Genomic DNA, 20,444 nt, shown 5'->3' with positions numbered 1-20,444 from the left:
GGCTGATGATGACCATGAAATTGTTGTAAAAGTCCACCTGGCTCACTAAGGAGATCTGCCATCCTTACCTGGTCTGACCTACATGTGACTCCAGACCCACAACAATGTGGTTGATTCTTAACCACCCACTGAAATGGCCGAGGAAGTCACTCAGTTGTACCAAACAGCGACAAAGTCTCAGAAAGGGAAAGAAACCGGACGGACCGCTCGGCATCAACCTAGGCACTGGAAACAACAACAGCAAACTTGTCCCTGTTGATTCTGCAAAGTCCTCCGTACAAACATCTGGGGGCTTGCGCCAAAATTGGGAGAGCTGTTTCACAGACTAGTCAAGCAACAGCCTGACAGAGTCATCCTCATGGAATCATACCTCACAGATAATGTCCCAGGCTCCACCATCACCATCCCAGAGGTGGTGGCACAGTGGTATACAGTCTGGAGGGAGGTGCCCTGGGAGTCCTCAACATTGACTCCGGACCCCATGATGTCTCATGATATCAGGTCAAACATGGGCAAGTAGACCTCCTGTTGGTTACCACGTAGAGATACCCCCCATCACACTGTCACTCAGAGAGAGATACCCCTCAGCTGATGAATCAGTGCTTCTCCATGTTGAACACCACTTGGAGGAAGCACTGAGGGTGGCAAAGACACAGAATGTTCATCATCAAGAGTGGCTCGGTAGCAACACTACTGACTGAGCTGGCCGAGTCCTAAAGGATATGGCTGTTTGACTGGGTCTGTGACAGGTCGTGAGGGAAACAACATGAGGGAAAAACATACTTAACCTCATCCTCACCAACCTGCCTGCTGCAGATACATCCGTCCATGACAGTATCAGTAGGAGTGACCACCGCACAGTTGTTGTGGAAATGAAGCCCCACCTTCACATTGAGGATACCCTCCATCATGTTGTGTGGTACTGCCACCGTGCTAAGTGGGGTAGATTTCAGACAGATCTAGCAACTCAAGACTGGGCATCCATGAGGTGCTGTGGACCATCAGCAGCAGCAGAATTGTACTCGAACACAATCTGTAACCTCATGGTCCGGCATATTCCCCACTCTAGCATTACCATCAAGCCAGGGGATCAACCCTGGTTCAATGAAGAGTGCAGGAGGGCATGTCAGGAGCAGCACCAGGCATACCTAAAAATGAGGTGTCAACCTGGTGAAGCTACAACACAGGACTACTTGCATGCCAAACACATAAGCAGCAAGTGATAGACAGAGTTAAGCAATCCCACAACCAAGAGGTCAGATCAACCAACTAAGTAAACTCTGCAGTCCTGCCACATTCAGTCGTGAATGGTGGTGAATAAATAAACAACTCACTGGAGGAGGAGGCTCCACAAATTTCCCCATCCTCAATGATGGGGGAGCCCAGCACATCAGTGCAAAAGATAAGACTGAAGCATTTGCTGCAATCTGCAGCCAAAAGTGCCGAGTGGATGATCCATCTCAGCCTCCTCCGGAGATCCCCAGCATCACAGATGCCAGTTTCAGCCAATTGAATTCACCCCACATAGTATCAAGAAACGGCTGAAGGCACTGGATACTGCAATGCCTATGGGCCCTGACAATATTCTGGCAATAGTACTGAAGACTTTTGCTCCAGAACTTGTCATGCCCCTAGCCAAGCTTTTTCAGTACTGTGACAATACTGACGTCTACCCAGCTATGTGGAAAATTGCCCAGTTATGTCCTGTACACACAAAGCAGGACAAATCCAACCTGGCCAATTATTGCCCCATCAGTCTACTCTCCGTCATCAGTAAAGTAATTGAAGGGGTCATCAACAGTGCTAGCAAGCGGCACTTGCTTCAAACATGGACAAAAGAGCTGAATTCCTGAGGTGAGTTGGGAGTGACAGCCCTTGACATCAACTCCACATTTGATCGATTGGTCCATCAATGAGCCCTAGCAAAACTGGAGTCAGTGGAAACCAGGGGAAAACTCTCCACTGGCTGGAATCCTACCTAGCACCAAGGAAGATGACTGTAGTTGTTGGAGGTCAGTCATCTCAGTTCCAGGATATCACTGCAGGAGTTCATCAGGGTAGTGTCCTCGTCCCCACCATCTTCAGCTGCTTCATCAATGACCTTGCTGCTATCAAACGGTCAGGAGTGGGGATGTTCGCTGATGATTACACAATGTTCAGCACCATTCGCTACTCCTCAGATACTGAAGCAGCCCATGTCCAAATGCAGCGAGATCTGGACAATATCCAGGCTTGGGCTGGCAAATGGCAAGTAACATTCGCGCCACACAACTGCCAGACAATGACCATCTCCAACAAGAGATAATCTAACCATGACTCCTTGATGTTCAACAGCATTAGAATCACTGAATCCCCCACTATCAACATCCTAGGGGTTACCATTGACCAGAAACTGTGACTACAAGAGTAGGTCAGAGACTAGGAATCCTGCGACAAGTAACTTCCTGACTCCCCAAATCATATCCACCATCTACAAGGCGCAAGTCAGGAATGTGATGAAATACTCCCCACTTGTCTGGATGAGTGCAGCTCCTACAACATTCAAGCAGTTTGACACCATTGAAGACAAAGCAGCCCACTTGATTGGCACCATATTCACAAACATTCACTCCCTTCACCACCAATGCACAATAGCAGCAGTGTGTACCATCTACAAGATGCACTGCAGGAATTCACCAAGGCTCCTTCAACAGCACCTGCCAAACCCATGATTGCTGCCATCTAGAAAGACAAGGGCAGCAGATAGATGGGAACACTATCACCTGGAAGTTCTCCTCCAAGCCACTCACCATCCTGACTTGGAAATATATCGTCGTTGCTTCACTGTCGCTGGGTCAAAATCCTGGAACTCCCTCCCTAACAGCACTGTGGGTGTACCTACACCGCATGGACTGCAGCGGTTCAAGAAGGCAGCTCACCACCACCTTCTCAAGGGCAATTAGGGATGGGCAATAAATGCTGGCCCAGTCAGTGAAGCCCACATCCTGTGAATGAATTTTAAAAAGTCTAACTCACGGTGTACACAGCGAGACGCGTCCACTTCAGATGGGCCATGTTTGCATTGTGTGAATCAGAGTCTGCTAACTGATTATTGTTATCATTATTATTATTATTATTGTTGTTGCGCACTAACACACTCTGCCAAGTCAGTGTTCCTCACCTTGTGTTGCTGACCGAATCAAGAGCAGGTGCGATCCCACAGAGATGGGGCAAGTCAGAATGTGAGTCAGTCTTCTTTTGCTGAGAAACTCAGGTAAAGTGTTCCCCACCCCATGGGGACAGGGCTCTACAAAGACGCAAAGGAGTAAGAGAGAAGATCAGCAGGTTAAAGTTGGATGATACTGAGCTTGGGTTTCGGAAGATTCCAGTCAGAGGGAAGAGTACGGTTTTCCTCAGGTTTAACAAAGAATTGGACGGAGTGCGAGGCAATGGGCTGGATTCTATGTGCCCCCATTGGCCATGTTTTTGGCGAGGTGGGGGAGGAGGGGGGCATAAAGTAGGGTGGGTGCGCAGCACATCACCTTCCCACCCACCCTTGAGCTCGCCCACATAACACAGTAAGTGGGTGGGAGCTGAAATCGGCAGTGCGCCTGCCATATGCATATAAATAATTAAGGGCCAATTGAGCTTGTTAACAAGTCAGTTGACCCGGATAACGCGCCGCCCACGCCATTGTACGGTTGGAATTGGCAGGTGGGCATGAGAGGGCAGCCCATTTCTCAAAGAAGTTTTTAGAAGGGCTTGAAGAAAGGGGAGGTACTACATTCAGGGGCTGCCCTTTGCATATCGGTAGCTGTCCCCTCTAGGATAGTGCTCCACTCCTTTCCTGCCCACCTGCTTTCCAAAACCCACATCCCATCCTGCCAATTCTCCCCCCCCCCGCCCCCCCCCAAGCGGGCCAAACTCTCCCCTCCCCACCCAACACCTTGGACTTCACCTCATTCCAGGATACATTGGACTGGTTGCAGTCCCGGCAGTGCCCACTACATAGCTTTTGGCGCTGTTGGGACTGCTGGAGCTGCCGGGCAGTCAAATTGGTCAACAGCTCCTGAGAGGGGGACCTCCTCCCCAGTGAGGGGCGGAAGTCCCACTGTTAGACAGTTCAGCCCACCCGCAGTGTCTCATGGCTGCAGGGCTGGCTTGCATTGGAGAGAGTCAGCTTCAAGCCTGTCCCCACCCTCCGCAGCCCAGTAAAATGCAGCCTGATGAATCTTGAGTTCAACACAGTGAGATGATGCCTTTCCATAACACTCTTCATCACCTCAGGATATCACAAAACCAGTTAACAGCCAATGAATTGCTTCCAAGGTGTAGTCACTGTTGTGATGGAGGGAAATGAAACAACCAATTTGCACACAGCACGCTCCCACAAACAGCAATGTGATAATGACCAAATAATCCGTTTTAGAGGGAAGTTGGTTGAGGGAAAAGAGAAGAGTACATAGGACAAGGGTTTTTCAATTTAGCCGGAACATTACATAGGACGGGGGATTTTCAATTTAGCAGGAGGAGCAACAACAACTTAATTTTGGGTTTATTTCTGAAGTTGAAAAGATGAGAAGCTGCGCTTGATTTGTGTTGAACCTTGATTGGATTGCACTTTGGGTGTTGTGTGCAGGTCTGGTCACCTTGTTACAGGGGAATATAAAGGCAATAGAGGGAGTGCAGAAAAGGTTTACGAGGATGACACCCATCAGGGAAGGATGTGCAGGCTGTGTCTCTTTTTATTGAAAGGAGAGGGGTGAAGGGTGACTTGATAGAGCTCTTTAAAAAATTATAGAGGTTTTGATAGAATGGATACAGAGAGAGTGTTTCCTCTTGTGGGACGAGCATAACTAGAGGCCGTCAACACATCCTGTAGGGAATTCAAAAGAATCTTCTTCACCCAAAGAGTGGTGAGAATGTGGAACTCGCTGCTGCAGGGAGTGGTTAAGACATATAGTCTAGATGCATTTAAGGAGAAGCTAGATAAATATACGAGGGAGAAGAAAATGGAAGGTTATACCAGTAGAGTTAGATAAGGAAGGAAAGGAGGAGACATGAACTGATTGGGCTGAATGGCCTGTTTCTGTGCTGTACATTCTATGTAATTCTAGGCGATTTTACGCGAAACTTGCATTTGCATAATGTCTTGAACAAGGAAAAGCTGGACAGGTGTGACATTATAAATTCTGACACTGTGCCACATCAAGAGATATTGGGACCGGTGACCAGAAGCTCAGACAAAGAGGGAGGACTTGAAAGGATGAGAGAGGTGGGAAGGTTTAGGGAGGGAATCCCAGAGCTTAGGGCCCAGGTAACGGAAGGAATATTGGAGTGATGAAATCTGAGGGAGGTGTTCAGGGAATAAAAATGGTAAAATTGAGAGGGAGATGGGAAAGAGTATAATGGGGATAAAGAGATTGGAGACAAGGAAGCGATGAACTTTTACTTTGTTTTGTTTTACTCACTCATGAGATGTGGGCGTCGCTGGCTAGACCAGCATTTATTGCCCATCCCTAATTACCATTAAGAAGGTGGGGGGTGAGCTGCCTTGTTGAACCGCTGCAGTCCAAGTGGTGTGGGGACACCCACACTGCTGTTAGGGTGGGAGTTCCAGGATTATGACCCAGCGACAGTGAAGGAACGATGATATATTTCCAAGTCAGGATGGTGAGGGACTTGGAGGGTAACTTCCAGAAGTTGGAACGAGGGTTGGTGCTGCTAGGAAATGTCCCCTGGGGTGATCTTCATGCTGTCTAGTATTGCCCTCCACCCAATGATTGGAGCCACACGGATACTGCCCACAGCTACAGGGACCAAGGAGGCGACCCACCACCAATCTCTCAAAGGCACTTAGGGAAGGGCAATAATATCATCCTTGCTAGGTGGGTGTAGTCAATGTGACAGGGAAGCAGGGGAAATAAGAGACCACGGTTGCACTCTGAATAGGCAATGGAGAGACTTTTTTATTTACTCTTGGGATGTGGGCATCACTAGCTCGGCCAACATTTATTGCCCATCCCCAATTGCCCTTGAGAAGGTGGTGGTGAGCTGACTTCTTGAATTGCTGCAGACCATGCGGTGTAGGTACACCCACAGTGCTGTTAGGGAGGGAGCTCCAGGGTTTTGACCCAACGACAGTGAAGGAATGGCGATATATTTCCAGGTCAGAATGGTGTGTGGCTTGGAGGGGAACTTACAGGTGAAGATGTTCCCATGCATCTGCTAACCCTGTCCTTCTAGATGGTATAGGTTGCGTGTTTGGAAGATGCTGTCTAAGGAGCCTTGGTGAGTTGCTGCAGTGCATCTTGTAGATGGTACACAATGCTGCTACTGTGCGTCAGTGGTGGAGGGAGTGAATGATTGATTGGTGGTGCCAATCAAGCGGGCTGCTTTGTCCTAGATGGTGTCAAGCTTCTTGAGTTAAAAACAAAAAAACTGCGGATGCTGGAAATCCAAAACAAAAACAGAATTACCTGGAAAAACTCAGCAGGTCTGGCAGCATCGGCGGAGAAGAAAAGAGTTGACATTTCGAGTCCTCATGACCCTTCGACAGAACTTGAGTTCGAGTCCAGGAAAGAGCTGAAATATAAGCTGGTTTAAGGTGTGTGTGTGGTGGGCGGAGAGATAGAGAGACAGAGAGGTGGAGGGGGGTGGTGTGGTTGTAGGGACAAACAAGCAGTGATAGAAGCAGATCATCAAAAGATGTCAACGACAATAGTACAATAGAACACATAGGTGTTAAAGTTAAAGTTGGTGATATTATCTAAACGAATGTGCTAATTAAGAATGGATGGTAGGGCACTCAAGGTATAGCTCTAGTGGGGTTTTTTTTATAATGGAAATAGGTGGGAAAAGGAAAATCTTTATAATTTATTGGAAAAAAAAAAGGAAAGGGGAAACAGAAAGGGGGTGGGGATGGGGGAGGGAGCTCACGACCTAAAGTTGTTGAATTCAATTTTCAGTCCAGAAGGCTGTAAAGTCCCTAGTCGGAAGATGAGGTGTTGTTCCTCCAGTTTGCGTTGGGCTTCACTGGAACAATGCAGCAAGCCAAGGACAGACATGTGGGCAAGAGAGCAGGGTGGAGTGTTAAAATGGCAAGCGACAGGGAGGTTTGGGTCATTCTTGCGGACAGACCGCAGGTGTTCTGCAAAGCGGTCGCCCAGTTTACGTTTGGTCTCTCCAATGTAGAGGAGACCACATTGGGAGCAACGAATGCAGTAGACTAAGTTGGGGGAAATGCAAGTGAAATGCTGCTTCACTTGAAAGGAGTGTTTGGGTCCTTGGACGGTGAGGAGAGAGGAAGTGAAGGGGCAGGTGTTGCATCTTTTGCGTGGGCATGGGGTTGTGCCATAGGAGGGGGTTGAGGAGTAGGGGGTGATGGAGGAGTGGACCAGGGTGTCCCGGAGGGAGCGATCCCTACGGAATGCCGATAAGGGGGGTGAAGGGAAGATGTGTTTGGTGGTGGCATCATGCTGGAGTTGGCGGAAATGGCGGAGGATGATTCTTTGAATGCAGAGGCTGGTGGGGTGATAAGTGAGGACAAGGGGGACCCTATCATGTTTCTGGGAGGGAGGAGAAGGCGTGAGGGCGGATGCGCGGGAGATGGGCCAGACACGGTTGAGGGCCCTGTCAACGACCGTGGGTGGAAAACCTCGGTTAAGGAAGAAGGAGGACATGTCAGAGGAACTGTTTTTGAATGTAGCATCATCGGAACAGATGCGACGGAGGCGAAGGAACTGAGAGAATGGGATGGAGTCCTTACAGGAAGCGGGGTGTGAGGAGCTGTAGTCGAGATAGCTGTGGGAGTCGGTGGGTTTGTAATGGATATTGGTGGACAGTCTATCCACCACTACTCTCCTCCGTCTGGCTGAACTTGTTCTCACGCTGAACAATTTCTCCTTCAACTCCTCTCACTTCCTCCAAATAAAAGGTGTGGCTATGGGTACCCGCATGGGCCCCAGCTATGCCTGTCTCTTTATGGGGTATGTGGAACATTCCTTGTTGCAGTCCTACTCCGGCCCCCTTCCACAACTCTTTCTCCGGTACATCGATGATTACTTCGGTGCCGCTTCATGCTCTCGTCAGGACTTGGAAAAATTTATTAATTTTGCTTCCAATCTCCACCCCTCCATCATTTTCACGTGGTCCATCTCTGACACTTCCCTTCCCTTCCTTGACCTCTCTGTCTCAATCTCTGGTGATAGACTGTCCACCAATATCCATTACAAACCCACCGACTCCCACAGCTATCTCGACTACAGCTCCTCACACCCCGCTTCCTGTAAGGACTCCATCCCATTCTCTCAGTTCCTTCGCCTCCGTCGCATCTGTTCCGATGATGCTACATTCAAAAACAGTTCCTCTGACATGTCCTCCTTCTTCCTTAACCGAGGTTTTCCACCCACGGTCGTTGACAGGGCCCTCAACCGTGTCTGGCCCATCTCCCGCGCATCCGCCCTCACGCCTTCTCCTCCCTCCCAGAAACATGATAGGGTCCCCCTTGTCCTCACTTATCACCCCACCAGCCTCCGCATTCAAAGGATCATCCTCCGCCATTTCCGCCAACTCCAGCATGATGCCACCACCAAACACATCTTCCCTTCACCCCCCTTATCGGCATTCCATAGGGATCGCTCCCTCCGGGACACCCTGGTCCACTCCTCCATCACCCCCTACTCCTCAACCCCCTCCTATGGCACAACCCCATGCCCACGCAAAAGATGCAACACCTGCCCCTTCACTTCCTCTCTCCTCACCGTCCAAGGACCCAAACACTCCTTTCAAGTGAAGCAGCATTTCACTTGCATTTCCCCCAACTTAGTCTACTGCATTCGTTGCTCCCAATGTGGTCTCCTCTACATTGGAGAGACCAAACGTAAACTGGGCGACCGCTTTGCAGAACACCTGCGGTCTGTCCGCAAGAATGACCCAAACCTCCCTGTCGCTTGCCATTTTAACACTCCACCCTGCTCTCTTGCCCACATGTCTGTCCTTGGCTTGCTGCATTGTTCCAGTGAAGCCCAACGCAAACTGGAGGAACAACACCTCATCTTCCGACTAGGGACTTTACAGCCTTCTGGACTGAAAATTGAATTCAACAACTTTAGGTCGTGAGCTCCCTCCCCCATCCCCACCCCCTTTCTGTTTCCCCTTTCCTTTTTTTTTTCCAATAAATTATAAAGATTTTCCTTTTCCCACCTATTTCCATTATAAAAAAAACCCCACTAGAGCTATACCTTGAGTGCCCTACCATCCATTCTTAATTAGCACATTCGTTTAGATAATATCACCAACTTTCACTTTAACACCTATGTGTTCTATTGTACTATTGTCGTTGATATCTTTTGATGATCTGCTTCTATCACTGCTTGTTTGTCCCTACAACCACACACCCCCCCCCCACCTCTCTGTCTCTCTATCTCTCCGCCCCCCCACACACACACCTTAAACCAGCTTATATTTCAGCTATAAAAAAGATAAAAACAAAAAAACTGCGGATGCTGGAAATCCAAAACAAAAACAAAAACAGAATTACCTGGAAAAACTCAGCAGGTCTGGCAGCATCGGCGGAGAAGAAAAGAGTTGACGTTTCGAGTCCTCATGAGTTCTGTCGAAGGGTCATGAGGACTCGAAACGTCAACTCTTTTCTTCTCCGCCGATGCTGCCAGACCTGCTGAGTTTTTCCAGGTAATTCTGTTTTTGTTTTTGTTTTATATTTAAGCTCTTTCCTGGACTCGAACTCAAGTTCTGTCGAAGGGTCATGAGGACTCGAAACGTCAACTCTTTTCTTCTCCGCCGATGCTGCCAGACCTGCTGAGTTTTTCCAGGTAATTCTGTTTTTGTTCAAGCTTCTTGAGTGTTGTGGGAGCTGCACTCATCCAGGCAAGTGGGGAGTATTCCAACATACTTGTTGCCTTGTAGATGGTGGACAGGCTTTGGGGAGTCAGGAGGTGAGTTACTCACTCTAACTTCTGACCTGCTCTTGTAGCCACAGTATTTATATGGCTAGACCGGTTCAGTTTCTGGTCAATGGTAACCCCCAGGATGAACGTCAAGAGTTTATGACTAATTAACAGAAGTGAGATCTTCACCGGGTAAGATCACCTTGAGAATGAGGTTAAACAAGAATTGAAGGAGTAATTGTAACAGATTCACAGCATCTGTCAGAGACCCCAGCACCAATACATTAGCTGAAGCTTTAATGAACGCTTAATAGCTGTGTCATTGTTAGATCTGAATGTTAGTTGACAGAGGCTCTGTTTATTATCCTTGGTGCTTCTTCACATGGCATACATTGGTTTTATTTTCAAATCCTGAACTTGTTCTCCCACTAGGTTCTGTGAAATTTAAGCCACTGAGAATGGCCAGAGTCAGTCTTTCTGGAAATTTGTTTTGATGCATTCCAAGTGTTACTCTGTTGAGTGAAGGGAAAAAAAGCAAAAGTGTTGTTTTTTTCTTTTGAGTTGAGGGATGTCCCATCAAAAACTCCCAGGAGAGGTATAACACAGGGTTAAATGCAGCGTAAAGCTCCCCCTACACTGTCCCCATCAAACACTCCCAGGACAGGTACAGCACGAGGTTAGATACAGAGTAAATCTCTCTCTACACTGTCCCCATCAAACACTCCCAGGACAAGTACAGCACGGGGTTAGATACAGAGTAAAGCTCCCTCTACACTGTCCCCATCAAACACTCCCAGGGCAGGTACAGCACGGGGTTAGATACAGAGTAAAGCTCCCTCTACACCGTCCCCATCAAACACTCCCAGGAGAGGTACAGCACGGGGTTAGACACACAGTAAAACTGCTGAACATCCACCCAGCTATGATCAGCTGAGATGAGGAATGAAAATCAGGAATGTAGTGGTATATTTGTCTTAGTCAAGCACAGATTCAAGTCTTTAATGACTTTAACAACTAGACACTCGAAGGAAGATTGTGGAAGGTTTTTGTAAGTGTATTAATGATAAATGAGAGTGAAGGCAGATTGTGGTCAGATTCCTTCGAGGTGCTGAACAGAAATGCTAGGGTATCCCAGGGCGATGTCTCAAATCTTCAACTCCGATGAAAGGTCATCGACCTGCAACGCTAACTCTACTTATCTCTCCATGGATGCAGCATTTTCTGTTTTTGTCTTAAATCTTGTTTGCCTCTTATCAATTCCTCACAGATATCAGTCCACCGGCACAAGGTGTGGATCACAGGCAAGTTCAGCGAGAGCTCGGTGAAGTCATCATACGTCTGCACAACCCGCTTGTCCTCACACCATCCAGTATCCAGGTCACATGGACGGTGAGCACCTGATCATTTTACTGACTTTGCCCTGATAGGAAATCTCCTACTCTCACTGACCAATATTTATCTAGTAGGTGTCAGGCTTGGCTCTGTGGGCCGCGCTCTTGCTTCTGGGTCAAAGGGTTATGTCACACTGCGGAGAGTTTGAACACAAATTCCATACTGAAACTCCAAGTGCGGTATTGACCGAGTGCTACACTGTTGGAGGTGCCAGATTTTGGATGAGAAGTTACATTGAGATCCTGTCAGCCCTCGCAGGTGGAGGTTAATGATCCTCTGGCTCTATTTCAAAGAACAGGAGAGTTCTTCCTGATGCCGTGAGGAATATTTATGCCTCAACCAACATCAGTAAAACAGTTGACGTGCTCATTTTTACATTGCCGTGTGTGGGAGCTTGCTGTGCACAAATTGGCTGCCATCACATTACCACAGTGAATACACTCCACTGGCTGTCAAGTGCTTTGGGATGTCCTGAAGCTGTGAAAGACAGAGCCTATATTCTCTGGAGTTTCAAAGAATGAGAAGTGATCTCATTGAAACATGCTTATATTCTGAGGGGACTTGATAGGATCGACACTGGGAGGCTGTTTCCACTGGCTGGGGGAATTTAAAACCTGGAGGCACAGTCTCAGGATAAGGGGCTGATCATTTAGAAATGGCGTCACTGAAGAGGTTGTGAACTTTTGGAATTCTCGGCCCCAGAGGGTTGTGGATGCTCTATCGTTGAACACATTTAAGGCTGGGATAGACAGATTTTGGTCTCTCAGGGAATCAAGGGATATGGGGAGTAGGTGGGGACAGCCATGATTATATTGACTGGCGGAGAAGGCTTGACGCACCATATGATCTACCCCTGCTCCTATTTATGTGTTCTTGTGTTCTTTCAAATAACAGCACTGTTATTTGGTCATTGCTGTGTGTGGGAGCTTGCTGTGCACAAATTGGCTGCCATGTTTCTCCACATTACAACAGTGACTGCGATTGTTTTTGGTTGTGAAATGCTCTGCAATGTCCTAAGGGTGTGAAGAGCACAGTTTAAATACAGCTTCTTACTATCTGCAGAGTTGGAGTGTAATGACCCTTAATGAGGATTCAGTGAGGATCAACCTAGGCTGGGGGAGGAACATGGCAGGAAAGTTAAAAGGAATGCCGGGTATTGGTGTATTGATGAAAAAGGCAGTGTGTTTGTGTTTGGGCAGAAGTTGATCTCATTGCTTTAGCTGGAGGTCGCTGTCCTTAAGTTCATGCTCCCCGGAGATTCAGATTGCATGGGTGCTTGGTGCAACAATGAAAACAGGTTTAATGTGGACTGTACATTGAACTACGATCATCCGATGCTGGCATTTTGAGTAAGCTAGTTCAAGCTTCTGTCTAGGGTTTGCAAAGCGTGTGGGTTGGAACACAGAACGCTGGGGTCAGCATGCCAGACCAGATTTGTCCCAGGGAGGAGGGGTTTCTGTTACATGTAAAGATTGGGGAAGAGGGAAACAGGGTGACCAACTCTTATGAAACAAAATAAGTGACACTTCAATCGGCTAGGGAGGGAGGTGGCAGGGGAGGCTAGCTGGTGACTCTGTGGGAGAGTGTTAGGAAGTAATTGGTGACCATGAGAGTCGGGGCGAGGGATGGTCTTGAGAACATGAGGGGTGGGGCATTTCAAGTCAACTAAAACTTACAATTTATCCGGTTGTGTCACTCTCACCGGGTGAAAACCCTGGAACACCCTCCCTAACAGCACAGTGGGTGTACCTACACCACAGGGACTGCAGCGGTTCAAGAAGGCAGCTCACCACCACCTTCTCAAGGGGCAATTAGGGATGGGCAATAAATGCTGGCCCAGACAGCGACACCCACATCCTCTGAATGAATAAAAACAAGATAAGAAATCCCATCCCTGTTCTGTTTCTTTTGCCAATTATCTTAACCCTGTGCCCTCTGGTGACTGATCTGCCTGCCATTGGAAACAGTTTCCTTTAATTTAGTCTGTCAAACCCTTCATGATTGTGAATACCTCTGCTGTATCTCCCCTTAACCTCCTCTGCTCTAAAGAGATTTCCAGGCAGGATGACCAGCCGCACTGCATTTAAAGTGATTGCCCCTCATTTTAACCATTTTCCCTGGACCTTACATCCCATAATTCCAGGACAGCCTGCGGGAGACTGATCCTGGGAGACTCCACGGTGAGTTTGAGTCGGCCAGCGGGGAGATGATCATTAATTTTATTCATTCATTTACGGGACGCGGGCTTCGCTGGCTGGGCCCAGCATTTATTGTTCCGGGATACTCAACAAGTTGCTATGATCTGGAATGCACTGCCTGAAAAACTGGTGGAAGCAGACTCAACTTTCAACAGGGGATTGGGTAACTACTTGAAAAGGAAAAAAATGCAGGGCCATAGGGAGAGACTGCCGAGAGTGGGACTATCAAAGAGCTGGCGCAGACCCTGAAGGCTAATTTCCTCCTCCTGTTCAGTATCATTGCATGACTTCCGGGACCCTAATTTCCAGTGATTTAGGTTAAAATGAGGTCATATCTCCTTTGAGTGAAATCTGCTCCGCTTTGGGCCCCGTCTGCTGCTGTCTTGAATTATAATCGTAGGAACGTATCTCTGACAGCACAGAAGTCCATTCGATCCGTCTCTGAAAGAGCTATTCAATTAGCTCCACTGCTCTTGGTCTTTCCCCATAGACCTGGAAACTTTCCCCTTTTTCCCTTTCAAAAGTTACTCCAAGTCTTTGCAATCCTTTCCAAAATTGGACACAATACTCTAGCTGGGGTCTAACCAACCGATTATAATTTCCTTGCTTTTGTATTCTACGTCTCAGCTTATAAAGCCAAGGATCTCATATGCTTTTCTAACAGCTTCATTAACCTGTCCAGCCACATTCAGAGATATGTGTTCACAGGCCCTCAGGCCTTTCCATTCCTGCGCCCCCTTTAAAGATATTCCATTCAGTTTGCAATGTGTCTCCTTATTCTTCCTTCTGAATGCATCACTGCGTTAAAAGGGGACGGACAGATACCTCGGAGCTGTAGAGACTAGCCGCCTCCTCTCTCGGTTCCACACAGGTCGACCGCCAGTCACAGTTCATCCAGGGTTACCGTGTGATGTTCCGGCAAGTCTCCGGCCTCCCGAGCCCCTCGTCCTGGCAAGTGATGGAGGTCAAAGTGCCAACCGAGCGGAGTGCAGTCCTCAACAACCTGAAGAAGGGCATCACCTACGAGATGAAAGTCCGGCCGTATTTCAACGAGTTTCAGGGGATTGACAGCGAATCGAAAACTGCGCGCACAACTGAGGAAGGTGGGTTGCACGAGATGTATGTATTCATCTTTTCAGTGTTTTATGGAATTAGTAGCCAGCTAAACCTTGCTGAGCTGGGACATCTTACACCATGCCCCCTTTAGACTATTTTCCCGTCCCCTCCACAATTTGGTGGAAGTATGGAGCGGAGCGAGGGCAACGAGGACGATGACAGGACTAATGGTCTGTCTCCTTCATCATTGAGATTGAAAGATTGAGAAAGAGGAAGAGGAAAGGCAGGGGCGAAAACTGCATGAGTCACATAGGATTATGTAGGATATACAACAGAGCAACAGGCCATTCAGCCCAGCCAGTCCATGTAGGTGTTTATGCTCCACTTGAGCCTCCTTCCATCTTTCCTCACCTAAATCTATCATCGTAACCCTCTATTGCCTTCTCCCAGAAATGCTTGTCGAGCTTAAATGAATCTATACTATTCACTTCAGCCCCTCTCAGTGGTAGCGAGCTCCACAGTCTCAGCACTCATTGGGTGAAAAAGTTATTTCCTGATTCCCTATTGGATTTCTTGGTGACTATCTTATATTGACAGCCTCTAGTTATGATGCTCCCTACAAGAGGAAACATTCTGTCTGTATCCCCTCTATCAAAACACTTCATAATCTTAAACCTATATTATGTCACCTCTCAGCCTTCTTTTTCCAAGAGCAAAGAGAGCCAGCCTGTCACCCTTTTCCTGATAGCTACACCCACACATTTCTGATATCGTCCTTGCAAATCTTCTCTGCACCCTCTCCAGTGCTTCTATATCCTTTTTAGAATATGGTGACTAAAACTGCACACAGTACTCAAGTACAGGTCTAGCTAAGGTTTCTCACAGATTTAGCATAACTTCCCTACTTTTCAATTCTGTTCCTCTAGAAATAGAGCCTAGTGTTTGGATTAGAGCCAAATCAAATGCAGAAAGAGAAATAAAGAGAGAGAAAGAAAGACGGGATTTCAAATTTTAAAATCTCTGACAACAATTGACTCTGTATAGGGATGAGATTCCGCTGTTTAAATTAGTTTCTCCCTGGGTCAGAATGGTTGACTGGCATTGCATTAACTGTTATCAAATCAAACTGTCACTTAATAGTGAGGAACTTGAATTATGGATGAAAAGAAAGACATGTTGATGGAGGTTTTTGTTTTTGCACTCATTAGGCCAAAGTAAGAATGCCAAACTTCAAATGTCATTGTTGCGATTGTTTGAAATTTAGCATTCAAGCATTTGTCCTGGCGAGGGCAAGTCGAAAAGCTTTGGCAGAATGTCTCTCTTTTCAGCAATATACGAGCTATTTTATCATTAAAAGGGTACTTAACACTATTAATTATAAACTCCACCTTTCCGCACTGAGTTCGATCGGCAACTAATGTGAAAATCCTGCAAATTCTTCAAAATAATGAGGAGGCTGTGGATGAGGCCTGTGTTGGGGATTTGAACCGGATTATTAAACCAGGCCTCTAGATTATTACTCTAATAGTATAACCACAGCCCTTCCCTAAACAAAGTGCCCTCTAAGCTCCCTTTCCTTTCTAAGGTCCTCCTTTGCCTCCTAACTCCCTGCCCATCTCCCCCTCAACAAGCCTGCACCCTCTTGGCAAAAGTGATGAATGGCTCTTCTCCATGATGATGTTCCTGCTGGTCCTCAATGACATCTCAGCAGGGGGGTTCAATACCACCAATGGCCTCATCTGCTCCACCGATCAACTCTGTGGATCTATCCCGCATGATTTCATTCTGACCTGCCCTAATGTGTCCAGCAATGCTTTCACTTCCTGCTCCCTCAGATCACCTCCACAGCCCCCCAAAGATGTCTCCATGGTCCTCTCTTTTTCATCTGCAAAGAGTTCTAAACATATATATATATATATATAGCAAAAAAATGTTCCAAAATACTTGCCAGATGGAGCTAGGGAATGGAAACGGGTACTGAGCCAGAATGAGAGGTTAGGAGGATCAGCCGAAAGCTTGGTTGGATAATTGGGTTTTGAAGAAGATTCTGAAGGTGTAAGAAGAGTTGGAAAAGCAGGAGGTTTAGCGAGGTAGCTCCAAAGGGAAGTGTTGAATTACTTGATGGCCCTGAATTTGATGATAGTCGGACACAAGGCAAGCTTCAGGGAGATGGTATGTGAGTAGGGTTGAAGGGCTAGTGTGGGACAGCGGCAAGTAGACGAGGACAAGGGTTTTAAACTGTAAGCTTTGTTGGGGGAGCAATGAAGGTTATTGAAGACATGATAATGGATGAGTGGGACTTAGTGTGAAACAGCTGAGTTTAGTCAATGGTGTTTATAGAAACTAAGTGCCCAGCAGGGAGATTATTGGTGTAAAGTCTAGAGGTATTAAAGGCATGAATGTGAGTTTCAGCACTGGAGGCACTGAGGGAAGAATGGAGGTGTGCAATGTTCCGGGTGTGGCAGGGCAGTGGGGAGGGGGGGGGGTAGGGTGATTGGGGGGAGTTGGTTGCTGAACTTTCAGCTCAGGGATGAAGGTGACACCAAGGTTGTGAATGGTGTGGTTCAGTCTGACCAAGTATGCTGGGGAAGTGGATAAAGGGAGTCCAAAAGCTTTGGTGTCAATGTAGAGAGCTGAACACAAGGGTGTTGGCTTACGTAATGTCAATCCAAATCAAGTTTCCACCTAGCTATGACCTTGTCTGACAGCCTTTCAGCGCAACGGCAGTGGAAGGATCAACGGACATGGTACAGAGATCATTCTGCCTAATATCAGTGTGCTGAATGAAATCACGCCATAGCTCCACATTCGTTCTTTTCACTTGTTTCAACTAGTTTTTCCTCCACTCTCTTCCAAACACATTAGAACATTTTACTCTGTATCTAACCCATGCCAAAACTGCCCTGTGAGTGTTTGAGAGGGACAGTGTAGAGGGAGCTTTACTCTGTATCTAACCCCGTGCTGTACCTGTCCTGGGAGTGTTTGATGGAGACAGTGTAGAGGGAGCTTTACTCTGTATCTAACCCCGTGCTGTACCTGTCCTGGAAGTGATTAATGGGAGAGAGCTTTACTATGTATGTAACCCGTCGTGTCCCTGACCCAGGTATGTTTAATGGGACAGTGCAGAGAATGGTTAACTGTGTATCAAACCTGTGCTGTTTTTTGGCCTGGAAATGTTTGATTCTCACACAGACTGAAATAAAAGGGGATGCATTGTCCAGCACTAACATACTTCACCTTGACAAGAACAAGACTGACAGTTAAAAAGAAGCAAAAACTTTCTGGTGACTGAATATTTCAGAGCGCAAGTCCCACTGTGCACAAATGTACTATAAACCATTCCTAGGATATATTTGTGGTGTCTCTATATGTGCTGGAACACACAGAGACTTTGCAAAAATCTTGCACAAAGCTCCATAACGCTCAGCATATTTATTCTGCTTTTTGTGTACAGGACATACCTGGGCAATTTTCCACATAGTCGGGTAGATGCCAGTGTTGTAGCTGTACTGGAACAGCTTGGCTAGGGGTGCAGCAAGTTCTGGAGCACAAGTCCTCAGTATGATTGCTGGAATATTGTCAGAGCCCATAGACTTTGCAGTATCCAGTGCCTTCAGTTATTTCTTGATATCACGTGGAGTGAATCGAATTGGCTGAAGACTGGCATCTGTGATGCTGGGAACCTCCGGAGCAGACCGAGATGGATCATCCACTCGGCACTTCTGGCTGAAGATTGTAGCCAGTGCTTCAGCCTTATCTAATGTGCTGGGCTTCTCCATCATTGAGGATGGGGATATTTCTGTAGCCTCCAATTTTGGCACTAGCCCCCAGATGTTAGTCAGGAGGACTTTGCAGCGTCGACAGGGCTGGGTTTGCTGTTGTCATTTCCGGTGCCTAGGTCAATGCCGGGTGGTCTGTCCGGTTTCACCCCTTTTTTAAAACTCTGTAGTGGTTTTTATAAAGCTAAGTGGCTTGCTATGATGTTTCAGAGGGAATTTAAGAGTCTGCCACATTGCTGTGGGCCTGGAGTCACATGTAGGCCAGACCAGATAAGGATGGCAGATTTCCTTCCCTAAAGGACACAATGGTTAGAGCATCATGACTGGACACATCCCACAACCCCCAACCTCATTCCTCCCCTGCATCCCTCCCACCCCTCCCCTCCCCCGGACCCACATGATGGAAGAGCTTCTGATTGAGAGAGCTAAGAATGATCTAACGCACAAAGTGAAGAGTTTGAGCAAGTTTGAAAGGGATAGCATCAAAGATGTTACTTCATGAAGCAATGGGGAGACATGGCCCACAAGCTTTACTTCTTTGGAAATCCTTGGGCGTGCGACAGAAAGCTATTCTCCGTTTCGAGCTGGTACATAGAGTATCTGCCCCCAGCGAGTGTACCCTGCCCCTTTCACCAGTGGGTATGCTAAATGGTTCTCATCAGTTGGTACACATTATACATGCCAATGACCTCTTTCTTACATTACAGTGTATATGGAGGCTGTTGACTGATACAACGTGTACCAACCGATGGCACATATAGGGTATATCCATGATAATAAGTAACAAGGCATATCCACTAGTGACTGGTAAACTGTACTAGGCAGTGAGGGGGATATTGTATAACTGCTGAAGGCAGTTATAGCGTGTACCTCTAGGTGAGGGTATAGTGAGTGCCAGCTTACTCATTCAGCCTTTGGGAACACAACCTGAAGAGAAATCATTCGATAGTGCGCTGTGCACTTTTCTGTTTTCCATCTGAGAGCCCAGAGTCCGCCTTTCCATCTTCTGTATTTTAATCTGGACAAAGCATGATGCACATTTGCCTAACCTTCCGAGTTCACCTCCACAGCAACACCATTTACTGCAGAGAGTGTTTAAAAAATGGCTCTGTCAATAATTGACCTGGCCTCAACCCTTACACGAAAGTGAGTTATGCAGTTTGCACTCAATTATTGTGTCTCTCGAGTTCTCTTTCTCTATCACCTTCTCCTCATTTCATCTCTCAATTCTTTCAGTTGCTTCTCTATCTCTCTTCCTCACACATTCTTTTCTCTTATATTTCTTTTTTGTATCTCTCCTTCCTTCTCCATCTCTCTGTATCTCTCCTTCCTTCTCCGTCTTTCTGTATCTCTCCTTCTCGCTCTGTCTCTCCTCTCTCTATATCTCTCTGTATCTCTCCTCCTCTTGCTGTCTCTCTCTCTATATCTCTCCTTCTCTCACTGTCTCCCTCTACCCCTCCCTCTCTCTCCGGATCTCTCCTTTTCTCTGTACCTCTCCTTCTCCCTGTCTCTCCTTCCCTCTCTGTCTTTTTGTATCTCTCCTTCTCGCTCTGTCTCTCCTCTCTCTATATCTCTCTGTATCTCTCCTCCTCTTGCTGTCTCTCTCTCTATATCTCTCCTTCTCTCACTGTCTCCCTCTACCCCTCCCTCTCTCTCCGGATCTCTCCTTTTCTCTGTACCTCTTCTTCTCCCTGTCTCTCCTTCCCTCTCCGTCTTTCAATCTCACCTTCCCTCTTTGTCTCTCTCTATCTGTCTCTGTCTCCCTGTATCTCTCTACCCCTCTCCATCTCTCTCTATCTCTCCCTCTCTCTCTTCTCTTTCCATGTCTCTCCTTCCCTTTCTCTGGCTCTCCTTCATTCACTGTCCCTCTTTCCTCTCTTTTCCACATATCCTTTTTCACAGCCCCTCTCTTATCCCCATCATCTTTCAGTGCTTGCTTCCCTCTCTGCCTCTAGCCTTGTCTTCTTTATTTTTTTCTCTTTTTCTCCCTTGCTACTTCCTCTCCTCCCACCTCCACACCACCCCCCACCAGCCACCATCTCTCCACGCTCCTCTGTCGGACCACAGTTTTCTGTATGTATATCCGTACTTTCGGTTCCATTACTTTCCTTTGTACAGCAAACAATTTATCA

The 20,444-nt window shown here is 47.2% G+C and overlaps 1 protein-coding gene across 9 annotated transcripts in view; it reads left to right on the top strand.

Annotated features, from left to right (window-relative positions):
- robo2 (roundabout, axon guidance receptor, homolog 2 (Drosophila)) overlaps positions 1–20,444 on the top strand; it is a 637,222-nt gene that overhangs the window by 524,614 nt on the left and 92,164 nt on the right. For all 9 annotated transcript variants that reach the window (XM_041211369.1, XM_041211368.1, XM_041211367.1 and 6 more), the window contains 2 exons: positions 11,155–11,276; positions 14,349–14,580. In XM_041211369.1, the coding sequence (XP_041067303.1) occupies positions 11,155–11,276; positions 14,349–14,580 (354 nt within the window). The remainder of the gene's footprint in view (positions 1–11,154; positions 11,277–14,348; positions 14,581–20,444) is intronic.

Source organism: Carcharodon carcharias, chromosome 18, assembly GCF_017639515.1.
Source record: "Carcharodon carcharias isolate sCarCar2 chromosome 18, sCarCar2.pri, whole genome shotgun sequence".
Lineage (NCBI taxonomy): Eukaryota > Metazoa > Chordata > Chondrichthyes > Lamniformes > Lamnidae > Carcharodon > Carcharodon carcharias.
This window is presented reverse-complemented; position numbering and strand designations above follow the sequence as displayed.